Source organism: Chanodichthys erythropterus, chromosome 12 (assembly GCF_024489055.1).
Source record: "Chanodichthys erythropterus isolate Z2021 chromosome 12, ASM2448905v1, whole genome shotgun sequence".
Classification (NCBI taxonomy): Eukaryota; Metazoa; Chordata; class Actinopteri; order Cypriniformes; family Xenocyprididae; genus Chanodichthys; species Chanodichthys erythropterus.
Genome location: NC_090232.1, coordinates 37,834,951 through 37,862,192, shown reverse-complemented (window position 1 = coordinate 37,862,192; position 27,242 = coordinate 37,834,951). Strand labels below are relative to the sequence as shown.

The 27,242-nt window shown below is 36.0% G+C and overlaps 1 protein-coding gene across 7 annotated transcripts in view; it reads left to right on the top strand.

Annotated features, from left to right (window-relative positions):
* The first annotated feature begins 463 nt into the window (after window positions 1-463).
* Window positions 464-27,242, top strand: part of pnpla6 (patatin-like phospholipase domain containing 6) — a 40,396-nt gene continuing 13,617 nt past the window's right edge. For 3 of the 7 annotated variants that reach the window (XM_067404981.1, XM_067404985.1, XM_067404984.1), the window contains exons 1-26: window positions 464-537; window positions 7,827-7,909; window positions 12,942-12,995; window positions 15,194-15,281; window positions 15,407-15,581; window positions 16,064-16,204; window positions 16,348-16,507; window positions 17,369-17,449; window positions 17,745-17,873; window positions 17,970-18,050; window positions 18,184-18,313; window positions 20,245-20,319; window positions 20,456-20,559; window positions 20,719-20,886; window positions 21,006-21,083; window positions 21,565-21,770; window positions 21,910-22,041; window positions 22,676-22,799; window positions 22,903-23,092; window positions 23,331-23,480; window positions 24,398-24,461; window positions 24,562-24,730; window positions 24,972-25,154; window positions 25,255-25,373; window positions 25,724-25,880; window positions 26,004-26,120. In XM_067404981.1, the coding sequence (XP_067261082.1) occupies window positions 7,865-7,909; window positions 12,942-12,995; window positions 15,194-15,281; window positions 15,407-15,581; window positions 16,064-16,204; window positions 16,348-16,507; window positions 17,369-17,449; window positions 17,745-17,873; window positions 17,970-18,050; window positions 18,184-18,313; window positions 20,245-20,319; window positions 20,456-20,559; window positions 20,719-20,886; window positions 21,006-21,083; window positions 21,565-21,770; window positions 21,910-22,041; window positions 22,676-22,799; window positions 22,903-23,092; window positions 23,331-23,480; window positions 24,398-24,461; window positions 24,562-24,730; window positions 24,972-25,154; window positions 25,255-25,373; window positions 25,724-25,880; window positions 26,004-26,120 (3,120 nt within the window). In that variant the 5' untranslated portion in view covers window positions 464-537; window positions 7,827-7,864. Of the gene's footprint in view, window positions 538-636; window positions 959-7,826; window positions 7,910-12,941; window positions 12,996-15,193; window positions 15,282-15,406; window positions 15,582-16,063; window positions 16,205-16,347; window positions 16,508-17,368; window positions 17,450-17,744; window positions 17,874-17,969; window positions 18,051-18,183; window positions 18,314-20,244; window positions 20,320-20,455; window positions 20,560-20,718; window positions 20,887-21,005; window positions 21,084-21,564; window positions 21,771-21,909; window positions 22,042-22,675; window positions 22,800-22,902; window positions 23,093-23,330; window positions 23,481-24,397; window positions 24,462-24,561; window positions 24,731-24,971; window positions 25,155-25,254; window positions 25,374-25,723; window positions 25,881-26,003; window positions 26,121-27,242 lie in introns of those variants that run through there. The other 4 variants (XM_067404982.1, XM_067404979.1, XM_067404980.1 and 1 more) reach the window with 3 other exon arrangements.

Below are 27,242 nucleotides of genomic sequence, written 5' to 3'. Positions count from 1 at the left end.
ATGATATGCATTTTGATCAGTTGATCAAGCTCACCCTTGTCCTCTTAAATTAATATCTTATTCCGAGAATTTGATCTTCCTTGAAACAAACTGCACTTATCTAAATTCGGTTCCTGCCATAGATCATAGTTAGTGATATGCACCTGAAATTTAAATTTAGCTTTGATTACACTTATACTTGCGAATAGCTATTTTAAACGTATATTCAAACTTTATAACTTTGTATTTTTTTTTTTTTTTTTTGCTTCAAAAGATGACTCGATAAGTCATGGGGAATGTTTTGTCCAGTCTAAAAAGCTGCAAATATTTTAAAAAATATATATTACATTTTCTTTTTAGGTGTTTCGTATGTGAGAGTAAGCTAAACGTTTTGTAAATAACAATGGGGGAGGGAATCGGTGAATGTCAATTCTCTGAGATCTGATTGGTCAGCTTGTCCTCTCTGATTGGTTGTTGGGCGGAGTCTACGCAGAGCTCTGAGCGGATGTTTCCGGTATGACCGTTGTTTGACAGATCGGGACGGACCGTCGCTTTCAGGTAAGGTTATCAACCACCATTATGTGCAGTTTACTGGTCATCCGGATCATGTGACGGCACTTTTTATATTTAGTGTGAGTTTATAGTGCGTGTAACCCTGAGAGTTTCCCGCTTGAGGTCGCAGATGGTGCTGTGTGTTGATCTGCCGAGGTCACCGCGCAGCATCACCGCCGGACGGGTCACTTACAGCACTGAATGCAGAGGAAAACATCAAGACCTCACGGCTGAGTCATGGCTTTCAGTAGCGGACAAATCCTAAATCACTCTCTTAAATGCGTGTTTAGCTTCAGTGCACCGTTATCCATGTTTTAACCCATGATCAGCTGATGTGATGCAGTTTCCTTACCCCAACAACTGATGACATGTTCAGCTTTGCATATGACATAGGGATGGTTATGTCTCGTGGATTCTGACTTCTCAGGTATAATAATGTGTTATAGTAGCATGTGGCCTACAGCATGTGATAGTCTCTGTGCAGTGGGAGACAGACCAGCCCGCTTCAGCTGTGGCTGCTGTCTGCAGCAGGCACTTTTAATGAATTAGGGTCCCATTACTGAGCAAAGGTGCTAATTTCCTTAGCTATCAGGGGTTTGCTGTTAGGTACGTTAGACAAACTATTAATACATTTAATGTAGGATGAAAAGTAGCTAGTTTTAAATGCATCAAATGTATGTATCCCCCCTTAAAGTATTGATTTGTGGTCCATCCCTACTTAGACTGTATCTGATAATTACAATCATACAAACAAAATCATAATTTTATGATAATATGTTGAATTGATGTTTAATAAATGTAGTAAAAATGAAGTGTTTATCAAAGGACGACCTCTTTTGTCAGAACAACATTCAGCATGTTAAGGTCATGTAAATAAAAATAAAAAACATATAAATTCATTAAATTTATGAGAAATGTGTTTATCAATAACTAACCGAGATTTGGCTCCAAACTAGCTCTTAACGACTGACGGTTTAAGCTAAATTGCTGGTATATCGGTTATTTATATATTTTATATAGTTTGATCTATTCTATGTGTAATGTGTACTGCTAGAAAAACATCGTTGTTAACTTTATTCTGACATTTCCCAAATTTTAGATTATAAAAATTAGTGATGCACTGAAATAATTTTTTTTTACAGAAACGCCGAAACTGAAATTAATGTTTTCATTTAGCTGAAACTGACAATAATGTTTAATTAGATTTGGGTAATAAACTCGGTATGCTGTTCGGGGTGTTATTTTCTCAGGTGAAAAGTGCTAAAAAAAAAACTTAATTTACGCTGCATTAGACTGCATTAGAGTAAATTTAGGGATTAAAGTGTTATTTTAAGTTTAGTTTAGTTAGTTTATGTTAGTGTTTAATGTTCAGTTATGTTGGACATTTAGATGAGTTTCTGTAATGTTTTTGAATTTTGTGGTTACCATTATGCAGAAGAGTGGCGCCTGTGTTTAAGCTGTGAGCCTCATATATGCATGTTTGTGGGATGGGATTCCTGCGTTCAGTTGAGTTGAGCTTGTTCAGTGAGTTATTTTTCTGAGTGCATTCTGTGGAGCAAATAGTTAATTTAATAAGGTAAATTAAGTCAATAAATGTGTTTTTTTCAACTTACGTAATAAACGTAACATTATTAAGTAAATTGCAGATATAAATATTATGTGTATTAACAGTGACAAATTTATTTGTATTTACTCAAAGAAATTTTGTCAGCTCTACTTGAGTTTCTTTTGTTCATACAACTAAATCGTTATTGGTACAAATTACTCAATATAGTTAGGTTGAACCACTTGACACTGCTTTTTTGAGTAAATCCAACCATTCATTTTTTTGAGTTGTCACTAAGTTCTTCAAAGTTACGAGCCACCTCTTGGTATTTCAGACGAACACATTTTAAATATTGCTATTTTTATTTTATATTTTGTCGTTGTGTGGACGAAATATATGCTGACATGGTCCAAAGTGAGAAGCGCTAATTAAAATAAGTTTTTTCGGTCAGTGATTTCTATTTCAGGCAAAACTAATAAAAATACTTTAAAAAATAATTTAGTAAAAAACACGGTTAACTGGCAACATTTTTTTTTTTTTTTTGAGAGAGAGAGAGAGAGTTAAGTACCTCCATTTACTAACCATTTGTTGAAAAAAAAAAACATTTACATTTTTAACGAGTTTCAGGCCCTATTACTCTATTCATGGAAAGTTTTCATCAAAGTCTTGCTGGAGTTTATGCATGAGTCGTCTTTGTCGCAGCAGATTTATATGCATAAAATTTTAAATCAGTGTTCACAAAAATGTTGACAGTGTGTTTAGGCTGTTGGTCTCATTTCTTGACCGCTGAACATGTCTAATATTGTGAAGTGCAGCTTTGACAGTTCTTCTTGAATCATCTAGTGTTGTGTCTGTCAGTTGGGGGCTTTGAAACAAAACTGTGTCTGTAAGTCTGTGTGTGTGTGTGTGTGTGTCGTCTTCTCTCATGCTTAAGGGTGCATACTAAGGGCATTGTTAACTGAGGACAATGGCTATTAGAAGGTGCCCATTAGTGAGTAACGAATACAGACATTTTAGCTTTTCTTTCTCTTTCCCCCATCATTATTGCCCTGTGGTTTCCATTTACTCTCTTGTTATTCTATAGTGTGTTATTGAATGTCAGAGTTTTTCAATGCTATCTCAGCCTATAATCAGTCTGAATGTGATACAATCACTTGGTAGGCCTCTTTTTCTGTATAAGCTTTAAATCTCTGATCGATGCACTGTAAAAAAATTATGTAAAATTATGAATTATGAAAAATTATGTAAAAAATACAGGAAAGATGTTAAAAACATTTCAGCAACCTGCAATTTTTACAATCTAAATTAAATTGTAATTTACCAAAAGAAAAATACATTTTAAAGGGGTGGTTGATTGCGATTTCACTTTGTTAACTTTAGTTAGTGTGTAATATTGCTGTTTGAGCATAAACAAAGTCTACAAAGTTATGACGCTCAAAGTTTAATGCAAAGGAAGATATTTTCTTTTAAAGATTTCTCTGTTTAAGGACTACAACAAACGGCTGGTAGGGACTACAATGAGCTTCTTCCTGAGTTGGTGACATCACTAACCCTAAAATTTACATAAACCCTGCTCCCGAGAACATGCAACGAAGGGGTGAAACAATACATAACACAAATGCAAGAGCATGTCATAAAAGCAAGTTGACAACATAAGTTATAACCATAATTAAACTAAACCATACCTGTTCTGTCTTCATGCAGCATATATTCTCTGGCTCTCTAGGCATCTTACAACAGTTCCCACATGAGTGATTTATAGATTATCATGACAGAATATGCTAATCAATGACTTAATCAGCTACATAAATTAATCAACTAACCATTCAGAAGCTTTCTGTTGAATTCTACATGTTGTCACTTCTTGAGTCTCTCCATCATTGATGTCCAACTCTGTTTTGAACATAAAAGGCTGAACAATTTCGGACATTTTCAGAGAGTCTGAGGTAATCGGCGATGCTAACATGAGCTCCTGAAACTCCGCCCTCTTCATAGGAGCAGCAGCTCATTTGCATTTAAAGGGACACACACATAAACAGCGTTTTTGCTCACCCTCAAAAAGTGACAAATTTAACATAATATAAAAATGGTCTGTGGGGTATTTTGAGCTAAAACTTCACATACACACTCTGTGGACATCAGAGACTTAATTTACATCTTGTAAAAGTGGAATTATATGACATGCATATTAGCAGCAAGTTTGGAAAGTGCGTCAAATCTGCATTGAAACTGTGTTGCTCGCCAGTTGCCCACTAGCTTTTTGTAATGAATTTTGGCAATGCGTGGTTGTGAGAATGCGATATGGCTTAGTATGATCATCAAATTGCAACAGTTTTAATTACATAAATATATAGTCTAACATGTTGCATGTTTCAGAGTAAAGCACAGCACGGTCAGTTTTTCCTTCTTTTTTTTCTTTAGCTGATCAAACATCCAGGGGCTAAAGAGAAAGACATGATGAATCAAAGTTCATCACAAGCAGCTTTTCCACAAGCTGAGAGAAAAACTAATATATAGATGGTGCATGGTGTCATTCACACAAATACTAAAATAATGCAGTAAACTAATAATGCAGTAAACGTTCATTTAACAAGATGTAACAGAACATACAAAATAAGATGTAACATAAAACCCTAATGTACATAACCGAAAAAAGAAGAAACAATTATTAAAATGTGAAGTGTTATACAGGGAATTTTGTGAATGTCAGTTTACAGCTATTCACTGTAAATATAAATAAGATAATTTGTTCAGTTTTACTTCCAAAAATGTACATTTATCAGTATTTTACTGTAAAATTCCATTAAATGTAAGGTTAGATCTGTTGCAGTTTTCCCCCATGTATAGTAGTTAAGGGAACGTACAACCAACTTACAGGTTTTTACTGTAGCATTTTTAGTCTTTTACAGTTAAAATTACAAACATTTTTACAGTCATCTCCAGTTATTACCAGTGAACCATTTTATACACGTTCACAATCAGATTTGGATATGTGGATGAATCCTCTTTATGTTTGCTGTGATCTCTGTAATCTAATCCTCTGTCCACCCCCAATGATTTCAGTTGTTTGCCTCTAGACACGGTGATGTCATCACTGAATGGCTTTAGCATGGTCTTTTGCTCGTGTTTTTTTTTTTTTTTTTGATGGTAGATGCAAGCGAACATGCAGTTTTTGTTGTAGGTTTGGCTCTCAGTCTCGCGCTATAAACGTGCTTATGCATGTAATGAATGTGAAGGGCTTTTATTGTATGCTGCATAGGTCAGCAAAACAGTAAGCGTGTGGTTCAGTGTACTTGCAGTCTGCTTACGCAACCCTGAATGTGAAAGGAACAAGTGAAGATGGAGTTATGCTGGGTGTTTGGAGGAAGATCAGAATGAAAACTAATTACTCGTGCTGTAAGGCCATATGGATGTGTGTGTGCTATTGGGTGTCTGTTAGGGATGATGACATCAGTTTGGGGAGGGGCTGTGATTGGAGAGTTTCCTCTGCTGATTGTGATCTTTGGCAGACCTGTTTTTGAGCACTGTTTACATTAACATTACTACTATAAAAACAATATTTACATATTCTCTGTTTACTGCCAAATGCAGTGAATCATTTCTGGTAGCAAAATTTTTAAATACTGGTTTTACTTGTTTGTGCGTATCTGTGTGATGCGCAATAAGGGATTAAATATTATAATAATAATAATTATAATAAGTTTTTTATAGGTTGTCTTATAAAATTTTGTTATTTTAATATTATTTTATGTGTTATTGTAGTATTTATTAATATTTCGAATTAGCTTTTAATTTTATATTTTCAGTTTTTATTTAAAAATTTAGTTTTTTTGTAACTGGTGTGTGCTTTTGTCATTTTTAATAGTTTTATTTCTATTTATTTTTAATTTATTTTTTATTGCAGTTTTAGTGATTTTTTTAAAAACATATTTTATTTCTGTTATTGGTAGAGCTGCATGATTAATCATTAAAAGATCATGATTTCGATTCAAACATCCACGCAATCTTATTCCTAAATGACAGCACTTCTCCTGTGTCTATTAAACCTTTGATACAATTACACTGAAACATTCAGATCAGCTTTGGCACTGCCGCAGACCCAGAGAAAGCAGTTATCATGTATAGGTACAACATCGCAGTATGGTTATTTTTATTCAAATCATCACAGAAGTACTACGATAAAAGTTTAAAAGTTCGCATATAAACACTGATTTGGTAGCGATCATAATAGAGCAAATAACCTTTTGAAAGTAACTTCAAATAACAATTGTATCAATTACATCATTACACCAGTAGGTGGCAACAAGTGACTGTTAAAAACTGTATTTGTCATTGAATCATTCATTCAGGAGTTTAGTAAAAAAAAAATGCTGATTCATTTAGTAATGAAACAAATGAAGTTATTGGACCCTATCTTGCACCCAGCGCAATTGACTTTGTACACCGACGCATGTGTCATTCCTATTTTGCACCCGCACAAAGCGCGCTTTTCCCTCCACAGAAGCACGTCGCTAAACTAGTGAATGAACTTGCGCTCCCTGGGCGGTTCAGCGCAAAAAAGGAGGCGTGTTCCGGCGCAAACAATCCCTGGTGCTATTTTGCTGTTCCATTAAACAATTGCGCCACTGACCAGAAAAAACCTAGTCTAAAGTCAGTGGCGCGTTGCGCATTGTTCATTATGCTATTTTAAGGGCGCATGCTTGACCATAATGTATAGCGTGCACAACGCGCATACACTTTGCTCATGTAATCTACACAGATGCAACAGTTATTTTTGCAAAGTAGTTACACTAAAAAAATATATATCAGTCTCCTCGGCTGTGAACCGCTCCTGGCGTGCGCCTGGTAAATACGCCATAATAATAGCAATCCATAATGGAACTTGCGCACCTGCTTTTAAAGGGAATGTTGGATGACGCTCTGATTGGTTTATTTCACGTTACGCCCAAACCACACCTATGAATAATGAAGCTACTTCAGACCAACCCATTTTAGATTTGCGCCGGGCGCAAGAGCCATTTATCCCGCCGGGAAAATAGCAACAGCGCCGAGACCCGCCCACAAAGTTACTTGCGCGTCGCGCTTTGACACTTGCGTTTCAGATCGTTAAAATAGGGCCCTTTGAATCATTCATACAAACAAGATTTTTTTTAAATTAATTAATTCAAATTAATTAAACATTTTTAAATAGACTGCAGAAATTAACATTTTAGTCAGAACCTCTATTAAATTACATGTTATTTTGTTTAGTTGTCTTGTTAGAATCATGAGAAAATCATGATCTCTATTTGAAACAAACAAATAATTACGATTCTCAAAAAAAAAGTTTTTTTAAGTTTAAATTTGATCTAATATTTATATTTTATTTCAGCATTATTTCAATTAGTGAAACACTGTAAAATGTTTAATACGTAATTTAAAATATTAATGGCACAAATTTTATTAATTTTCTATTAAGCAAATTGTGTGCCCTAGCTGTTAGTACTAATATAGCTGTTACTATATTGTGTATTTTAGCATGGCTGAGAAGCTGTGTTGACTAATAATCATCCATGATCTGTTTTTTAATCTAGTGCAATTTTCTTTTTTGTACTAAAATCCATCCAGATAATCCCTGTAATATGCATGGACTTGAACTGAATACATGCGTAAAGATCTTTTATTTCAGCCTGTAGTGATCCTGATTGAATGTGCGTGATGGTGATCTTTGCATGTTGCATGAAGCCTGTTGTCTTGCTGTGTGTTGCAGTGCCTGTTGTTGATGGCCCAGCTGTGCGTTGAGGTAGAATGGGACAGAGCACATCGGGCCCCGAGTCTGCAGAACCTTCAGAGGTGAGCAGCACCACCCTAATGCTTTGCCTAATCCACATATACACACAACTTTACCCTCTCAGTCTGAGCTTTTCAGAAGTTTCAGTGTGAGTGCAATGGAGTAATTAATTAGACAAATTAGCCCAATTTCCTGATCTCTCTGCATGTCTTTGATTGTTATCTATCAACATCTCTAACCCATTCTGCTTCTGTGTTTATATTTCCTATACTATATCTTTTTTAGTGATGTACCGATTATGATTTTTCATGGCTAATTTTTTTACTAACAAACTGGCCGATTCCAATACTTGTTTCCATTTTTCTTCTTTGTTTAAGCAAATTAATTTGTTTATTTGCTCTATAACAGGCAAGCCGGCCTTAAACAAAAATATCTATAGCTATTTGAAATTAGAGGCAATCACTGACTGCATTTAATCACGATCCAAACAAAGATACTACACATGTGTAGCATGAGCAGTTGTTTTTTATTTGAATTAGATTGTATAATTTGAAGATTTAAATTAAAAACTGATTTATGGCCTGTCAACCATGCATCTCTAATACCTTTGAAGCCATAACTGCTCTTGTGAGAAATTACTAATGTAAAACGTTTTTCAGTCCTGAGTTAAAAAAGCCATTATCCATAGTTAAGCATAATGTGAATATCCCTCAAGTTTTGGACTTTTTCGCATTGCGGATTGTCTTATTTCACACATACAGACAAGCAGCTGCACTGCTTTCCCATCATGCACCTTGCACCTCATTCACGTTCCTTCACAAACCCAATCCCACTTTCACCAATCTGTTCACGCGTCAATATCAGCAGCTGTTCAGTTTTGTTTTACCACCTTCTCTCACAAATCTTCTTTGTGTAGATCCTTGGCAGCTGTGTTTTGTAGCTGGGCAAATTGTCTGCAGCTAATCTGATCATGTGGCTTGTTTAGAAAGCTTTTTTTTTTAGCTCTGTCATGATGGGCAAAGTGAGAGTTTTGCCCAGCAAACTTCTTCCTGGAGTTGAAATGCTGAATTGCACAAATCCATATCTCAGTCCAAAGATTACATATCGCAAAGGCGTATCTGCTTACGAAACATCATTCTGAATGTTGACCTATCAAATCATATCTAAGTCCATAAACAGTTTATATTAAGGTATATTAAAGGTGCTCTAAGTAATAATATTTTCAAGTCTTAAGTTTAGTTAGGCTTTTATTCACATACAAACATTGATCAGCAAACATACATAGAGCTCTCAAATATGGTAAACATAAGCTGAACTGTACTTGCTTGATGTGCAAGTCTTATGGGTGTGGAACGACATGAGGGAACAGAATTTTCATTTTTGGGTGAACTAACCCTTTTAAAGTGAAAAGTATTAAAATCAGTGGCCTAGAAAAGTCTACATTTATTGTACATGGGGCATTGTACATTGTACAGCTGAGATCACGCTACTCACTTTATCTCCATAGCCCCTGAAATATTTAGTGCACCTTTAAAGGGTTAGTTCACCCAAAAATGAAATTTCTGTCATTAATTACTCACCCTCATGTCGTTCCACACCCGTAAGGCCTCTTGTTAATCTTCAGAACACAAATGAAGATGTTTTTGATCAGGTTTCTGATCCCCAAGAGAAAGCAATGTAATTACCACATTCAAAATAGTTCATGTGACTCAACCTTTATGAAGCAACGAGAATACTTTTTGTACTTTCCTGTCAGCCTCTGACACTGTTCACGTTGTAAACACAGTGCAACGCTTCCAGGTTCTACATCAGACATTAACCCTCTGGAGTCTGAGGCTGATTTGGGGCCTGGAGAAGTTTTGGCATGCCCTGACATTTGTGCTTTTTTCAGTTGTTCATAAACATATTAATGGAAAAAGTGTCATTACACTGTATTCAGCACAAACTAGGCTACAATAATATGTAAGGAACGTGTATGCACTTGTTTGTATATTTGAAGGAATAACATTTATGCGTGGTTATTGAAAAAACAAAAAAATTAAGTCACTGAAATAAGGCCAAAAATATATATTAAATCTGTGTTTACAAGACTTCTGGGTATTGGAGGTTGTAGGCTAGAATTTTTGCTTCAAAATTATGTAAAAATTATAATGCCTACTTGTTCATATAAAACAATATATTTATTTAGTTTTTGTAAGTCACTTTTTGTCAAGAAACACAGTGTGCGTGGAGGCGTGAATGATCATGAATAATGGGCCATTTACACCTGAGAAGACAAAAGAATCACATAATAATGACCTGAAATGACTTGCATATTAATGAGGCCTTTCAGTCAGGTAGGGTGTGAAAAAACCCTCTGTAATAATGTCTCAGCTCAATTTAAAATGGTATTCTATTATATTCTTTAAAATATAATGTATTTTTGTGATGCAAAGAGTCTGACTATAGTTAGTTTAAAAGAAGCACATTTGGAGAAATATTGATGGATTCTCATATGTTTATGTCAATTTTCTATACAGATTTTATTCTATACAGAGTTTATTCTATATTCATTGTCATTCCTACGAGCGCTGGATACTGTGTTTTCAATTCATACTTGCAGCCGGAGAGCGCTCTGTACACAAATTATTTAGTCCACAAATTAGTCCACAAATTATTCTAAAGAAGAAGAGGACATTTCAGGAATGGTGTTTTCAATTCATACTTGTAGCCGGAGGGCGCTCTATGTGCACATTTATTCCACAAATTATTCTAAAGGAGAAGAGGACATATCAGGAACTAACAGTATGTCTTCCAGAGGTCGTTAACCATGGCTTTTACATACAGATAAACACTTTTCAAGACAATAAATACACGATTGAGATGATGAATGCATGTATTGCCTCTGAATTTGAGTCTGAATAGCGCTGGCTCCGTGGGAGTGGCCGCATTAGCTGATAATGAGCTGAAACACAGACTTCTGACATGTGTCTCTTTTCATACAGATTACATAAACACAGAATTTTTGTTTTCGATTTGACTTGCATGATTTAAAACCTGACATTTCAACGTTTCTTTTGACATAAATCTAATTTTTTTGTCATTAGTATTCATAAGTTACAGTTCATTTTCTGAGAACTATCAGATTGGACTTCGTTCAGAGGGAGACGAGAGATCACGCATCATGTTAGTTTTCTTTATTTTACAAAAAGCACAACATTTCGTTTTTACTCTGAGTGTACACAAATAAAAGAAGACATTCTATAGTTTCAATTGATATATTACTTATGTCTCTATGACAAAAAATGACAGAGTATTTTAAGTCTGTTTTGCTGCAATGTGAAAAAAACCCTGCAAAACGCGCCGGCGCGTTTTCAGACCTCAGGGAGTTAACATGGAAGCGCTTCACTGTGTTTACAATGTGAACAGTGTAGGAGACTGACATGGGAGGGAAAAAATTGTTGAATAAAGATGTTATTTTTGCACAAAAAGTATTCTCGTCACTTCATAAAATTAAGCTTGACCCAATGTAGTCACATGGACTATTTGATGTCTTCACTACTTTTCTGGACCTTGAGTGTGGTAATTACATTGCTTTCTTTTGGGGATCAGAAACCTCTCAGTTTCATCAAAAATATCTTAATTTGTGTTCTGAAGATGAACGGAGGTCTTACGGGTGTGGAACGACATGAGGGTGAGTCATTAATGAAAGAATTGTTTTTGGGGTTAATTAACCCTTTAATACAAAAGACAGATAGTCCTGTAACACAATTGTGAGTGACATTTGAGAGAGATTCGAAATATTGCACACTCTGAAGTCACCAATAAGTATGTCTTAATAAATTCAGAGGATGTCTTAACTTTCACATGGTTATGTGGTTTTCAACAGACACTGATAAAATCTACCACTTCTGTTTTAATGTACTTCAACATTTAGAAGAATGTTGCACTCATATAAAATGCGTACTAACTTAAGGTAATTTTCATCATTTTCACTGCAATAAAACAACATTTATTAGTCATTAATAAATTTTTGTTTTTGTTTTTAAATCATTTTTTTTAAATATGGACATTTACTTGAATAGCACAACTGCATAAGATATTAAGACTTGTTTTTATAGAAGTTTATTTTTTCTTCCCCATTTGTTTTTTCCCCTTCTTTAAAGGTGCTATAAGGGATGTCACGCGTTTTTAGGCCAAAACATTTTTTGTCACATACAGCAAACATCTCCTCACTATCCGATAGCTGCCTGTCCCCTTAACACACTGTAAAAAAAAACGCGGTCTCTGTAGTCACCACAAGCTCCGAAAACGGCAATAAAAACTAACTGGTGCAGCCTGGACCACGAAACATAATAAACACGCTCCAGCCAATAACTGACAAGAATGATTTTAAATGCACGTTCATGACTGTTTCAGGAAGCATGGAGGGGAGGAGGAGGAAGGGTCTAGCTAGCCTCTGTTTTGTTTGACAACACTTCGAACGTCAACAGGAAGTTACTCCACCCAGGATCACTTGTAGCACCTTTAAGCCAAATTCAAATAAAATCTGCAAAAAAAAAATCATTACAAGAAAAACATTTTTAGTTAAAGATGAATTAGCTTCATAGTCTCTTAATCATAGACAAATGGTCTTCTCAACTGATCTTGTTTTAAGGATGTTGAGATATTTTACAGTAAAACAAGATGATTTTGGCATATGTATGTCTGAGTAAGATTCATTATTATTCAGAAGCTAGAAACAGTTCTGCTGTTCACTTCAGATACACTGTGGGCCTTGTTAACAATGCTTTATTGAAAATAAATGAGCTGAGAAAGAGAAAAGAAAGGAATGAGTGAGAAGAAGAGTGACAGAGTGGGAATGCTTGAAGGAATGACGGCACGAAGGAGAGAGTTGAAAGGTTTACATAATCAAGGGACAGGAAAATATGGTTGTACTTGATGGGTTTATATTGTGCAGATTTCTCTTCCTGTCCTCTCTGTCTCTCATAGACCCATGTCTAGAGTTAGTCTTTTTTCTCATGTTCTCATGTTCTCCTTTTTAACCCCAGTGTTGTGTTCTTATCCAAATCTGGTTATACTTTTTTCTGGTTATACTTGTGTGTTTTATGGCAGGACGGGTTTGGAAACATCAAGAGTTTAGTGGAGGATCAGCTGCAGACCAGCATGGTCAGTAAACACTGAATTATAGTCTTATGTCTTATAATCTTTCACTATGAATTACCAATAAACATGTTATCATACACATGACATATGAGGTATTTCTTGAAACATTATATTATTTTTGGGCTCTGTAATTTTATTTTATTTTATTTATTTTTTTATTTTAAGAATGATTCATTATGTGATCAAAAATACAGTAAAATGGTAACATTGTGAAATATTATTACTATATAACTAAATAATGGTTTTCTATTTTAATATGTTTTAAAATGTAATGTTTTTCCATGATGGCAATGCTGATTTTGCTCAAGAAACATTTTTATTATTATCAATTTTGAAAATGAAAACAGTTGTGCTGCGTAATATTTTTTTGGAAGCCATGAGAGATTATTCAGGATTCTTTGATCAATCGAAAGATCAAAACAACAGCATTTATTTGAAATATAAATCTTTTATAACATTATTAATGTCTTTACTGTCACTTTTTTAAAAGTACTAATTAAAAAAAAAAAAAAAATCATACTGACCCCTGACATTTGTTATTTCAAGTTCGAAGTCATTATCTATTTTCAAAAAGTTTAATTGAATATTGCCATTAATTAAAATGAAAGGTGCACTATGTAACTTTTTTGTGTTCAAAATGTACAAAATTTATATAATAATATAAATCAGTGCTTCCCACAGGTTTGAAATATACTTGCGGTGGTAGCCGGGCGAAAAATCCTCCTATTACCCACGGCACAAAAATAGTCTACTACATGTGACAAACAAATAATGTGTGATTTTTAACAGTATTTTTATTTATTGAAATTAATTTTATTTACATAGCATATTACATTTAATTACATACTAATATTATGCATTATTATGCACTGTAAATTATGCAAAATTACAGCATTTAAATGGTTCACCTTTTTCTATGTTCTCATGCTGTCATATAGTGTCTCTCTCAGTGAATGGGACACAGATTTTACTAGTAAAATTTATAAAATGAATAGTATGTCAAATAATGTTCTTAGTCTTTTCTTCCTGTGGGGGAGACTACGATAATTTACTATGAATTAAATGGAAATCAAATTAAATACAATTTATTGTGTAACCAAAATACCAATAATGCCCAAAAGAAAAAACTTAGCGTGTGACTTTTAATTATAAACAAGGCCGAAATACACCGGGACTCTTATTTTGAAATGTCTGTACTATTGCAGGCTGATCCTTCAGATTCTTACAACCATCTAAAACATTTTATATAAAGGGCATGAAGTAGACTTTGTAATAATTCATCAACTCGAGTTCATTAGTAATTGCTTGGCATAAATCTGCGCTTTTCATTGATTGAGAATCACTTTGAAGCAGACTGAAGCGCTGTTGGGTGAGCTTGTAGAAAGCGCAACAGCGCCGCCTAGTGACTTTGCAAAATGCAGCGCCCGTGGGAATGCTAGCGGGAGTAAACATTTCTGACGCACACATAACAAGCAGGTACGAAACTACTAGTTTATCGATCGCAGATGGTTTCATTATCTTGCGGATATAAAAGTACAAGAGGATAAAAATAATAAAAGCAAAAATGTACTTATATACAAATATACTTGGGCAGCCGTTATTATACGTGGGCGGCCCGCCCAAGTAAAGTCTATGTGTGGGAAGCACTGTAAATATAATAAGTGTTTATATTCAGACTATTTGTGAACCAGGACCACAAAACCAGTCATAAGGCTCAATTTTGAAATTGACAACATCATCTGAAAGCTGAATAAATCAGCTTTCCATTGATTAATGGTTTGTTAGCATAGGACTATATTTGGCCGAGAAACAACTATTTGAAAATCAGGAATCTGATCAAAATATTAAAAATCTAAATATTGAGAAAATCATCTTTAAAGTTGTCCAAATAATGTCATTAACAATGCATATAAACTCACAAAACTACATTTTTGATATATTTACAGTAGGAAATGTACAAAAGATCTTCATGGAACATGATCTTTACTTAAAATCAATAATTTTTATCCATACAGTGTATTGTTGGCTATTGCTACAAATATACCCGTGCGAATTATGACTAGTTTTGTGGCCCATGGTCACATTTTCGACCGAGCGAGACTTTTGCCCAACCTTGGTTTCATGACACGTATCTCATACTGTACCTTACACACATATATCTCATTCTGAACATCACTCTCTTTCTTTCTGTTCCCGTTCAGGTGGTGGGAATCATAATCGGCGCTGGAGTCGCCATCCTTCTCATCGCTGTCCTCATATTTTTTGTCCTGCGCAGGATGCAGCTCCGCAGTTAGTTCTCAAAAACTCATTTGTGAAATTAATATTTATTTTATTACTTTTGTCTAAGCTCTTTAAAGTGCTCAAGTAATCTAGATTTCAGAACATTCCTATCTTATTTATCTTACTTCTCTCAGAACTCGAGGCTCAGGAAGCCCCGAAGTATCGTTTTCGTAAAAGAGACAAAGTCTTGTTTTATGGAAGGAAGATTATGAGGAAGGTGTCTCAGTCCACTTCCTCACTGGTGGGCTCCACCTCCTCCTCCAGGCCCCGCCTCAAAAAGAAACAGAAGATGCTAAACATTGCCAAAAAGTGAGTTTCTGTAGTGTCTTTATAGAGTGGTGCAGGGAGGAATTCAAAACCGGGAAGACTAATTCGGCGCTGGTTCCTTCGAGATTTTCCTGTGGGGTTTTATAATGCGGGTTTTCAATATATGAGTAAAATAAGGTCTGTGGTAAACATAACTTGACTATACTTGAACGTTACTTGAACCCATATCAAAAATGCAAATTTTGAAGCTTTTTAAAAAACATGTTTCTAATAAGTAACTAGATAAGCACGTTTGGGATGTGTGTTTCCAGTTTACGTTGTAGAATAAAATGTGCAAGTATCATCAACTTCTGTTTACCACAGACTTTATTTTACTCATAAATTAAAAAACCCCATTGGAAAATCTGGGGAACCTGTGACAAATTAGTCTTCTGGGTTTTGACGTCAACCATGCACCACTATATTTGCTCATTTTTATTGTCTCAGAAGATTCCCAAGCATCATGTCATGCCTCTGTCCCTCAGAATCCTGCGCTTTAAGAAGGAAGTGCCCACTCTGCAGATGAAGGAACCTCCTCCGTCGGTGCTGGAGGCAGATCTCACAGAGTTTGACGTGGCCAACTCTCACCTGCCATCTGAGGTGCTCTACATGCTCAAGAACGTGCGGTACGCTCCCATTGTGGTCGTTGTGTTATATACAGTATGAGTTTTATTCACATCGAGAGTGAAATGAAACACTTGATTATAATGTAGAATATGACATATAATGTATGTATTTGGTCTGGTATCTCTGTTTCTCTCTCCCATAGTGTGTTGGGTCACTTTGAGAAGCCGTTGTTTCTGGAGCTGTGTAAACACATGGTGTTTCTGCAGTTCCAGCAGGGTGAATATGTCTTCAGACCTGGTCAGCCTGATAGCAGCATATATGTAGTACAGGATGGCAAGCTGGAGTTGTGTCTTACTGGACAGGTGTGTGTGTGTGTGTGTGTGTGTGTGTGTGTGTGTGTGTGTGTGTGTGTGTGTGTGTGTGTGTCTGTGTGTGTGAACACTGCTGTGGCAAAATGAATATAAGGCACTGCAATCTGTGTATTTGCTTGTTTGTGTGTGGGTGTGACTAGATTTTTATACTTTGAATTAGTTTTTATATTTATATTTTCTGTAGTCATTTCAATTTTAATGTAATTTGTTGTTTTTGTTATTTTTGTTGTTTTTGTTGATGTGTATATTTGTATTCATTTTTATTTCAGTTTCAGATATTTTAATACTTTGTTAAACTAAACAAAAATTTAAATTAAAAAAAAAATGTTTTATTAATTTTATTTGGGTTACTACGCAATTTGTAAAATTATGGAATTTGATTTAAGTAATTTCAAGGTATGGATAAGTATGTCAAAAAGAAAACAAACTGACCCTGTTCAGTTTTCTAAAATATAAAATTAAGAATTAAAAAAAAATATATATATATATCATATAAGCAGAGTGTATTCATGTCAAAAGTTTAGTGATCATTTAGTGATTGTCGAACATGAAATAATGAATTCAATTAAATGAATTCACATTTTCATTAGGCAAAACTTGTCTTTACCATAAGCGACTTTATTTTGAACAAATATGGAAAAGTTTGGAATTTTGAAATTTATATTAGGTGTCTTTAACTACTTTTACTAACATTAATCATTTGATATAATGCACTTATTATGTATAAACCTTTTTTTTTACATTGTACTTTTATTATAGTATTCCACTTTTTTTTTGTGGTTTTAATTTTATAATAATAATAAATATTATTATAATAACTCTATACTGACTGACCTCTCTCTCTCTCATAAGGATGGGAAGGATGGAGTGGTCAAAGAGGTTTTCCCTGGAGACAGTGTTCACAGTCTACTGAGCATCCTTGATGTCATCACAGTAAGTCACACCCACAATTCCTTTCTCTGTGTAACATAATTATTTCATAAAATGCATTAAACAACCTTTGTCTCTCTTTTTCTTGATATTTTCCTTCACTTCCTTTTCCTCCTTCACTTCCCTTTTCTTTTAAATGTTCCCATAAAAAGGTCAAATAGGAATTTTTTGTTTAAAAAAAAAAAAGCACTTTACGTTGGAAAATGCTCACAGGAGATTACATATTCTGGATATTATGCATAATTCAAGTATGAAAGTGGTTTGAACATTTTTGTGCATGTGTGTTTGTGTATTTCAGGGTCACCAGAGACCATATAAAACCGTCTCGGCGAGAGCGGCGGAAGTGTCCACTGTCCTCAGACTGCCAGTTGATGCCTTTCTGTCCATCTTTGAGAAATACCCAGAGAGTCTTGTGCGAGTGGTTCAGGTCTGGATTTATGAGACGGCTCAAAAGATTTCATTGTTATCAGTAAGGACACCTCAAGTAACTGAGAATATGCTTCCTGTTGTGTCTTCACTGCAGATCATCATGGTCCGTCTTCAGAGAGTGACGGTTCTGGCCCTGCACAACTACCTGGGGCTCACCAACGAACTCTTCAGCCATGTGAGTCAACGCATATCTACGCTCGATACACACACACTTTGTTTCTCATGATTGGTTGTATATAGTAAAGGTTCAAATATTTTACAGTATCCAACATATCTTCAGATATTTTCTTCTGTCTGCCTTCCTTTAGGACATGCAGCCTCGTCCCTCTCCTCTCTCTCCTCATCCGACACGTTCCAGTCCCGTACGACACAGCAAACGCTTTGGCAGTCTCACCGTTCCTGATAAACACCGTGAGGCCGCTGTCCAAAATGCTACTGGTGCGGCAGAATATCATAATTCCCACATATTTACATTGTTTTTCCATACTTTAATGCAAATAAATAATTATATATTATTTATATTTTCTACTGTGTATCAGTTGAGAATCTAATGACTAATCTCACAGTGCAAAACATTTTACTAGTCCTAAAAATAAATTGATTAAAAAAGTGTAATATTTTTAATAAAATTATAAATATTAATTTATATAAAATAAATTAATATTCAAAAGTAAAAATTAACTTGTTTTCTCCCTAGGGAAATTATATAAATCCATGGTATTTGCTTCTGTTGAAGCCATCAGCCCACATTATTTCAGCTTATTTTTAAAATAATTGTGATTAACAGCGGAATTCCTTGTGAAAAACTACATTACCCATGATGCTGTACAGAAAATTACATATCAGTCAGAGAGTCGAAAAAGCAACATGCTAGCTCCACCCATGAAGCACTGCAAATGTAATTTAGTCAATCTCTCTACGCTCTCAAAATATTTAAATATATATATATATATAAACATATATATTTAAATATTTTTATATATATATATATATATATATATATATATATATATATATATATATATATATATTCATATATATATATATATATTGCAGTAAACTTATATTGTAAGTATAAATATAAGCAACATTTGTACTTGAGTAGTTTTATATTCCTCCATCATCTTTAATTCAGTTATGTTGATCACAGTGCTTCATGGGATTGTAGTTCTTTCCCTCATAAAAGCCGTTAAGTACACAGTCTTCTACCTTTGTCTTTTAGTCCGACTTGATTCATGGCTTATAACTCTTTAACAAAGACTTTTAAAATCCCTATGGGAGAAATTAATGGAAAAAATACTTCCAGAACCAGCGTCACTAAAAAAGGGGGCGGGCACTGTTGCACTCTATTAAAGGGTTAGTTCACCCAAAAATGATGTCATTAATGACTCACCCTCATGTCGTTCCAAACCCGTAAGACCTCCGTTCATCTTCGGAACACAGTTTAAGATATTTTAGATTTAGTCCGAGACGGTATACTGTACAGTATACTAAACGGTGCACTGTCCATGTCCATGTGACATCAGTGGGTTAGTTAGAATTTGTTGAAGCCTCAAATACATTTTGGTCCAAAAATAACAAAAACTACAACTTTATTCAGCATTGTATTCTCTTCCGGAATCCTTTCCATTGAATTTTACGTCGTTGTTTTTGGCGATTAGGACATCCGCGACATGCACACTTACGCCCCATTTTAAAAAAACATAGCAAAAAATACCAAAATACAAACAATGTAGAATAGCTTGAATACAGAGTGCGTCTCACTCGGGCGCAGCGGATAACACGTCAGCAGCGGCTTACATAAGCAGCGTCACTGCGGAGTCGTGAACCCGGATTGACAACAGACCCGGAAGAGAAGACAATGCTGAATAAAGTCGTAGTTTTTGTTATTTTTGGACCAAAATGTATTTTCGATGCTTCAAAAACTTCTAGCTAACCCACTGATGTCACATGGACTACTTTGATGATGTTTTTATTACCTTTCTGGACATGGACAGTATACCATACATACACTTCCAATGGAGGGACAGAAAGCTCTCGGACTAAATCTAAAATATCTTAAACTGTGTTCCGAAGATGAACGGAGGTCTTATGGGTTTGGAACGACATGAGGGTGAGGTTTGGAACCCATTTTTGGGTGAACTAACCCTTTAAGGAAGCCTCACGCTAATAGTTTTGTAGTTTACGCACTTCTGAAAATCAGACCATGTGGACTTTTTAGGTCATCGATCTTGATAAGCATTGGTTAGTTCATTAATTATGTAAAACACTTTCCAGTGTGAGTCTTATCTAGGTGTTTGTGTTGAGTGATGTTAGGCTTTAACATTTGTTTAACAGTGAGAGTTTTGATGATGCACCCCTGTCCGCAGGTGTGGATCATGGGAAGGATGGCGGCACAATACCGACCCTCAGTAGGACTATATCGATGCCTGTAGACATCGCGGGTAAGCATAATCACATAATTTACACAATATAGAAACATGTAGAAATGTAAAGTGTATTGTGCTTATGTTGGTGTCATACTGTGCTGTTACTGCTGACCTTTTCATAATCTCTTTTTGTCATATATGTGTGGCACAGGAATGCAGAAGAGTCTGCGATCAGATTTCGACATGGCATACGAGAGAGGCCGTATCTCTGTATCTGCCGAAGATGGCGCTCCCACTCCACCTGCTTTCACACGAGTTAGTTTTTTTTTTACTCATATTTAACATCTGAGAATCATCATTGAGAATAAGAATTAGAAAAAAATACATCTTTTGATTTTAGGTTAGAATGAGCCAGACAAAAAGACTTGAAACATTGAGAGTAAAATGTAAAGACATCATGCTTTTGTGTCTCAGGAGCAGCGTGAGAGGAAGGTGACGGTGGACGAGGTTCCTTCAAGTGTGTATTTGTATCCTGAGGAGGAGTCAGGGATGGATAACATTTTTTGCCCGTTTCAAGGACGACCTAACGCTACGCTGTTCGAGGAGGCCCAGAAGGAGATTCTCAAACTCATGAGGATTGAGGTATATCAGTGTTTGTGTGGTACAGTTCATTGTTCAGTGAAATGAAATCAATGATTTCTGACTGTCAAACCTGTGTCTCTGTTGACCCTCTTTCCTAATATGCTCTCTTTCATCATCAGGACCCAACGCTGCTGAATGGGAGGGTGACGTTTCATCATGCTAAAGCTGGATCTGTGTTAGCCAGACAGGGAGACCAGGTGCTCATCCTCTCTAATCTCCTTTCCTTTCTTTCTCTGCTGCCCAATTTCGTTGGCAAACATTTTGTATTGAAGAATTAAATGCTTGTATTTCCTTTCAGTCTAGGACTATGGCAGTCGAAGTCTGATTATTTGTGTATCCGATGGGAATCTGATCTAAATGGTTGACTGTCCACACTATGTATCGCAACAGTTCAGATATGATCTATGTTTCTCGTGGCGCATAAGCAAAAAAGCTATGCAAAATCATGAAATGAATATCCAGAAACGAGATTTAAATAGGATTTCAAACCATAATTAAAATGTAGCTTGAAACAGATTTATAAAAGTCATTTTTTGCCATTCAGAATTGCTAAATATGCGCAAAAATCAGATTTGGACTGGTCAGATGTTTTTAGTTCCACATTATCACTCTATATATACTCAGTTTCTTCTTTGCTATCCTCTTTCTTCCTCTTCTTTTCTCTCTTCTCTTCTTTAGGATGTGAGTCTGCATTTTGTCCTCTCTGGCTGTCTTCACGTCTATCAGAAGATGATCGATAAGCAGGAAGCAGTGTGTCTGTTTGTGACCCAGCCTGGTGAGATGGTAGGTCAACTGGCTGTTCTCACAGGAGAGCCGCTCATCTTCACTATCAAAGCTGAGCGTGACTGCACCTTCCTCAAGATCTCCAAATCCGACTTCTATGAGTGAGTGTTTCCATACAGCCCTGCAGCTGATTTGACTCTTTCAGTCTATCGAATCACACTCTATTGCAAATATGAGAACAAATCTACATCCAAAGAGCATTTTTGGTAATATTGTCTGTGTATGTGCTGCCCCCTGTAGGATCATGCGTGAACAGCCAAGTGTTGTTCTTAGTGCAGCTCACACCGTGGCTATCCGTATGTCCCCATTTGTACGACAGATGGATTTCGCCATCGACTGGATGGCTGTTGAAGCAGGACGGGCTCTGTATCGGTACCATCACTCTCTCCTGTATTTTTGTGCAATTAATCAATTACTATTCAGTTCAGTATAATCATTTTTTAGCTGACAACAATCACAGATAATAGTGCAAATGGAATTCTTTGTAATTTTTTGTTGATTATAAACATTTTCATCTTTAGAATATTTATTTTTTTAATAATATCTTGATCTGCAATCATATTTTTTAATGCAATAACAGCAATAATATTTTGAAACATTAAAAATGTTTTATCTATTTGAATATATTTTAAAATGCAATTTATTCCTGCGATTCAAAGCTGAATTTTCAGCATCGTTACTCCAGTCTTCAGTGTCACATGATCCTTCAGAAATCATTCTGATATGCTGATTTAGTGCTCAAGAAACATTTATGATTATTATCAATGTTGAAAACAGTTGTGCTGCTTAAAATTTTTGTGGAAACCGTGATACATTTTTATTCAGGATTCTTTGTTATACATAGAAACTTCAGCATTTATTTGAAATGGTAATCTTTTGAAACATTATAAATGTCTTTACTATCACTTTTAATTTATTTAAATTTATTTCTTTATTAAATTAAATTTTAAAAAATCATACAGACCCCAAACTTTTGAACAGTCATTAAATTTTTTGTGTTCTGTAGGCAAGACGATCAGTCCGATTGCACCTATATTGTGCTGAATGGACGACTGCGTTCCGTCATTCGAAAAGCCAATGGGAAGAAGGAGCTGGTTGGAGAGTATGGACGAGGAGATCTCATCGGAGTTGTGAGTCTAAAGCTCTGACGTGAACCCCAAGTCTAAACCAGTCTAAACTGATTTAGGATCACTAAACTATGGCTAACCCTGAGTTTCCTCTATTTCTTCTCAGGTAGAGGCTTTGACACGGCAGCCACGTGCCACCACCGTCCATGCCGTCAGAGACACCGAGCTGGTGAAGCTTCCAGAGGGAACGCTCAACAATATTAAGAGAAGATACCCGCAGGTGGTGACGCGCTTGATCCATCTACTTGGGCAGAAGATTTTGGGAAACCTCCAACAGCCCCGTGGACCTTTCTCAAGTACGTTTAGCCCAAAAGCCAAACATTAATCAGTCAACTCAAATTAAAAGCTTCAGTAAAGTTGATTTTAGAGAGGAAACATCATCTTAGGAGGGAAAAAGTGAGGAGTTCTGTTCATAATTTTAGATAAAACTAGTAAGCCAGTGAACAGGAAGCAGAGCTTTTTGTGTTTAAGCAAAGGAAGAGTGAAGAAATGTAAGTTTTAAGAAATTGAAAAAATTTTCTTTTCTTTCTCTAGGCTCTGCGCTGGGCCTGCCAAGCATGGCATCTAGTCCTGACGTCACTAACCCAGCCAGTAATCTCTCCACTGTGGCCGTGCTTCCTGTTTGTGATGATGTGCCAATCAATGCCTTCAATTTGGAGCTTAGCCACGCCCTCAGCGCCATAGGTACACTTAAGCAGTTATTAACATTTAAAGGGTTAGTTCACCCAAAAATGAAAATTCTGTCAGTAATAACTTACTCTAATATCGTTCCACACCCGTAAGACCTTCGTTCATCTTCAGAACACAAATTAAGGGTGTACTTTATAAGATGAACATTAAATGTAGGCTTTTATTAAATTAAATTTAGACTGAAAAAAAGAAATGAACCAGAGAAGATTTCCATGTCAAAAGGTGAAGCACACCTATCTATTAAACGTGCTGAAGAGGATGTTTTGTTTTATACATTTTTGCAATATAACTTGAAACTGTCTTTACTAACTGATAAAAGACTATTTATTAGGTGTACTGAAAGGAGCACGAGGTAGGGCCTTAAAAATATCAGCCAATCGTTTGTGTGATCATCGCATAAACGATTGGCCCTCTGGCTTGTCAATCACTGCCATGACGTTCGGCTGCGCGCTCCAGTAACTTTCCACACTCCACAGGCGCTGCATGCAATGTTTTTGTCAGGAGACAGGAGTAACAACTGCAGATTATGAGTTACCTGCGGTGAGTCCGACATAATGAATCCACTAACACGACACAGCGAATGCCGGCGGTAAACACTCGTGTTCCAATACTCGTGCACGAGTTTTGGGAGGCGTTCCCTCAAAATGAGCTGTGAAGGAGGGGGGTTGTTCTTACGCATGCGCTCATTTCAAAAACTCAATAACAGTCTTTGGTTTCTCAGTCGACGAAAAGATCCTCTTTAGCACCTTTAAGTAATCTCCACAGACCAATGTTAGTTCGAAGGTGTTTTTGAACTTCCGAAACTAACTTAGTTTTGGCCTTATTTTGTTCGAAATGACGTCACACCTATTCGTTCTTTGATTTCGCTTGAAGTATATCAGGGCCTTAACACCCTCTCATTCTTCAAACAGGACCAACCCTGCTGCTAACCAGTGACATCATCAGAGAGAGACTTGGTGCTTCTGCTTTGGACAGGTATATATGACATCAGTACAACAATACGTATTTACGCATGTCATGCGTCTTTTAATTGTAATATGAAGGCTTAGTTACTTCTCTGCTTCTCTTTCTCTAGTATCCATGAGTACAGGTTGTCAGGTTGGCTGGCTCAGCAGGAGGACATTAATCGTATAGTGCTGTATCAGACGGACAGCGGTATGACCCCATGGACTCAACGCTGCATCCGACAAGCTGACTGCATCCTCATTGTGGGGCTTGGAGACCAGGAACCTGCACTTGGAGAGGTATTTGTTAGAGTATAAATGGTATGATTAATTGAATTGAATTTGAAAAAATTATTCCTGAATTAAAAAACTTATGAATCCTAAATTTAATCGATACGCTGTCTTCCCAAAGATTCTCACCCCTAGCGTTCACAGATTTGTGTCCAAAAAGCTTCAAACACAGATTATCCAATCAGAATTTAGATTCAAACTTAATGGTAAAATATTCTGTTTTTGATTCTCCGTGTTCTTACCTACTCAGCTGGAGCAGATGTTGGAGAACACAGCAGTACGGGCCCTAAAGCAGTTAGTTCTGTTGCATCGCGAGGATGGGCCGGGTCCTTCGAGAACCGTCGAGTGGCTGAACATGCGAAGCTGGTGCTCTGGACACCTTCACCTGAAGTGCCCTCGCAGAGTCTTCTCACGAAGAAGCCCCTCCAAACTGGTAAAAAAAAGAATGTTTAGCTCTCTGTTGATTTAAATTTTAGAGAACAAAGATTTTTATTAACCCTTGTGTTTGGTATGGATGTGGTTGTGTTATACAGCGAGAGGTATATGAAAAAGTTTTTGAGAAGACTGCAGACAGACACAGTGATTTCTCCCGGCTGGCCAGAGTACTCACAGGAAACAGCATCGCCCTCGTGCTGGGTGGAGGCGGAGCCAGGTGAGTGACACCAAGCAATCGTTATACTATAATTTAAATTCAAACCTGAAAAATGGACTAAAGGTTGTTTTTTTTTAATTCACTTATTTTCAAATTTGTCTTTGTCAGTGTTACTTTAGTCGTAGTTTCATTTATATATTTTGAATTAATTTTTTTAAATATAATTTTTATATTTTCAGTTCTTAATTTAAGTGTAGTTAAATTCTTTTGTCATTTGCATTAGTTTTTTTTTTTTTTAAAATATTGCTATGTAGATTTAATTCATTTTTTATTTCAGTTTTTATTTCAATTAACAAATATGTTTATAATAGTTTTAGTTAATGATAATAAATCAATGTTCAATCTTGCAGGGGCTGCTCTCATGTTGGTGTAATCAAAGCTATGGAGGACACGGGAATTCCCATCGACATAGTGGGAGGAACTTCCATCGGCTCTTTCATTGGTGCTCTGTATGCAGAGGAGAGAAATGCTGTTCGGGTCAAGCAGAGGGCAAGAGAGTGGTCCAAGGTAACATTGACTCTATCTGTCCCCTCACACCCTCTACCTTGCTTTGAGAAATCAGATAAGATATAAGATCTTGATTTATTAATTGATTTAAAAAAATGTTTAACCTATTTCTCTTGCCCTTAGGCAATGAACTCTGTGTTCAAAACGGTACTGGATCTCACTTATCCAATCACGTCCATGTTCTCAGGCTCTGCTTTCAACACCAGCATCTCCAAAGTCTTTGAGGACAAACAAATCGAGGTGAGAGGTCACAACAGGTTTTTTGGGGTGCATCTGTTTCAGAAATCTAACCCAGTTTCTGAAACACATATTTTGTAATTTTTAATTGCTCTGTATTATTACTTAAAGGTGCCGTAGAACGTCTTTTCAAAAGATGTAATATAAGTCTAAGGTCTCCCCTGAATGTGTCTGTGAAGTTTCAGCTCAAAATACCCCATAGATTCTATTTAATAAATTTTTTTGACTGCCTATTTTGGGGCATCATTAACTATGCGCCGATTCAGGCTGCGCGGCCCCTTTAAATCTCTCATTCCCTGCCCTCCCGAGCTCTCGACTATAAGTGCAGTTATACAGTGCATAAACAAAGTTCACACAGCTAATATAACCCTCAAATGGATCTTTACAAGATGTTCGTCATGCATGCATGGATCGGATCATGTGAGTAAAGTATTTATTTGGATCTTTACATTTGATTCTGAATGAGTTTGAGGCTATATGCTCTGTGGCTAACGGCTAATGCTACACTGTTGGAGAGATTTATAAAGAATGAAGTTGTGTTTATGAATTATACAGACTGCAAGTGTTTAAAAATGAAAATAGCAACGGCTCTTGTCTCCGTGAATACAGTAATAAACAATGGTAACTTTAACCACATTTAACAGTTAATTAGCACGAAACGAAACATTTAGAAAGACAATTTACAAAAATCACTTAAAATATCATGTAATCATGGATCATGTCAGTTATTATTGCTCCATCTGCCATTTTTCGCTGTTGTCCTTGCTTACCTAGTCTGATGATTCAGTTGTGCACAGATCCAGACGTTAATACTGGCTGCCCTCGTGTAATGCCTTGAACATGGGCTGGCATATGCAAATATTGGGGGCGTACATATTAATGATCCCGACTGTTACGTAACAGTCGGTGTTACATTGAGATTTGCCTGTTTTCCGGAAGTCTTTTAAACAAATGAGATTTATATAAGAAGGAGGAAGCAATGGAGTTTGAAACTCAATATATGTCATTTCCATGTACTGAACTCTTGTTATTTAACTATGCTGAGGTAAATTCAATTTTTGATTCTAGGTCACCTTTAATTTTTTCATCGTTAAAATAGCTGATGTAATTAAGACGGCGTTTATC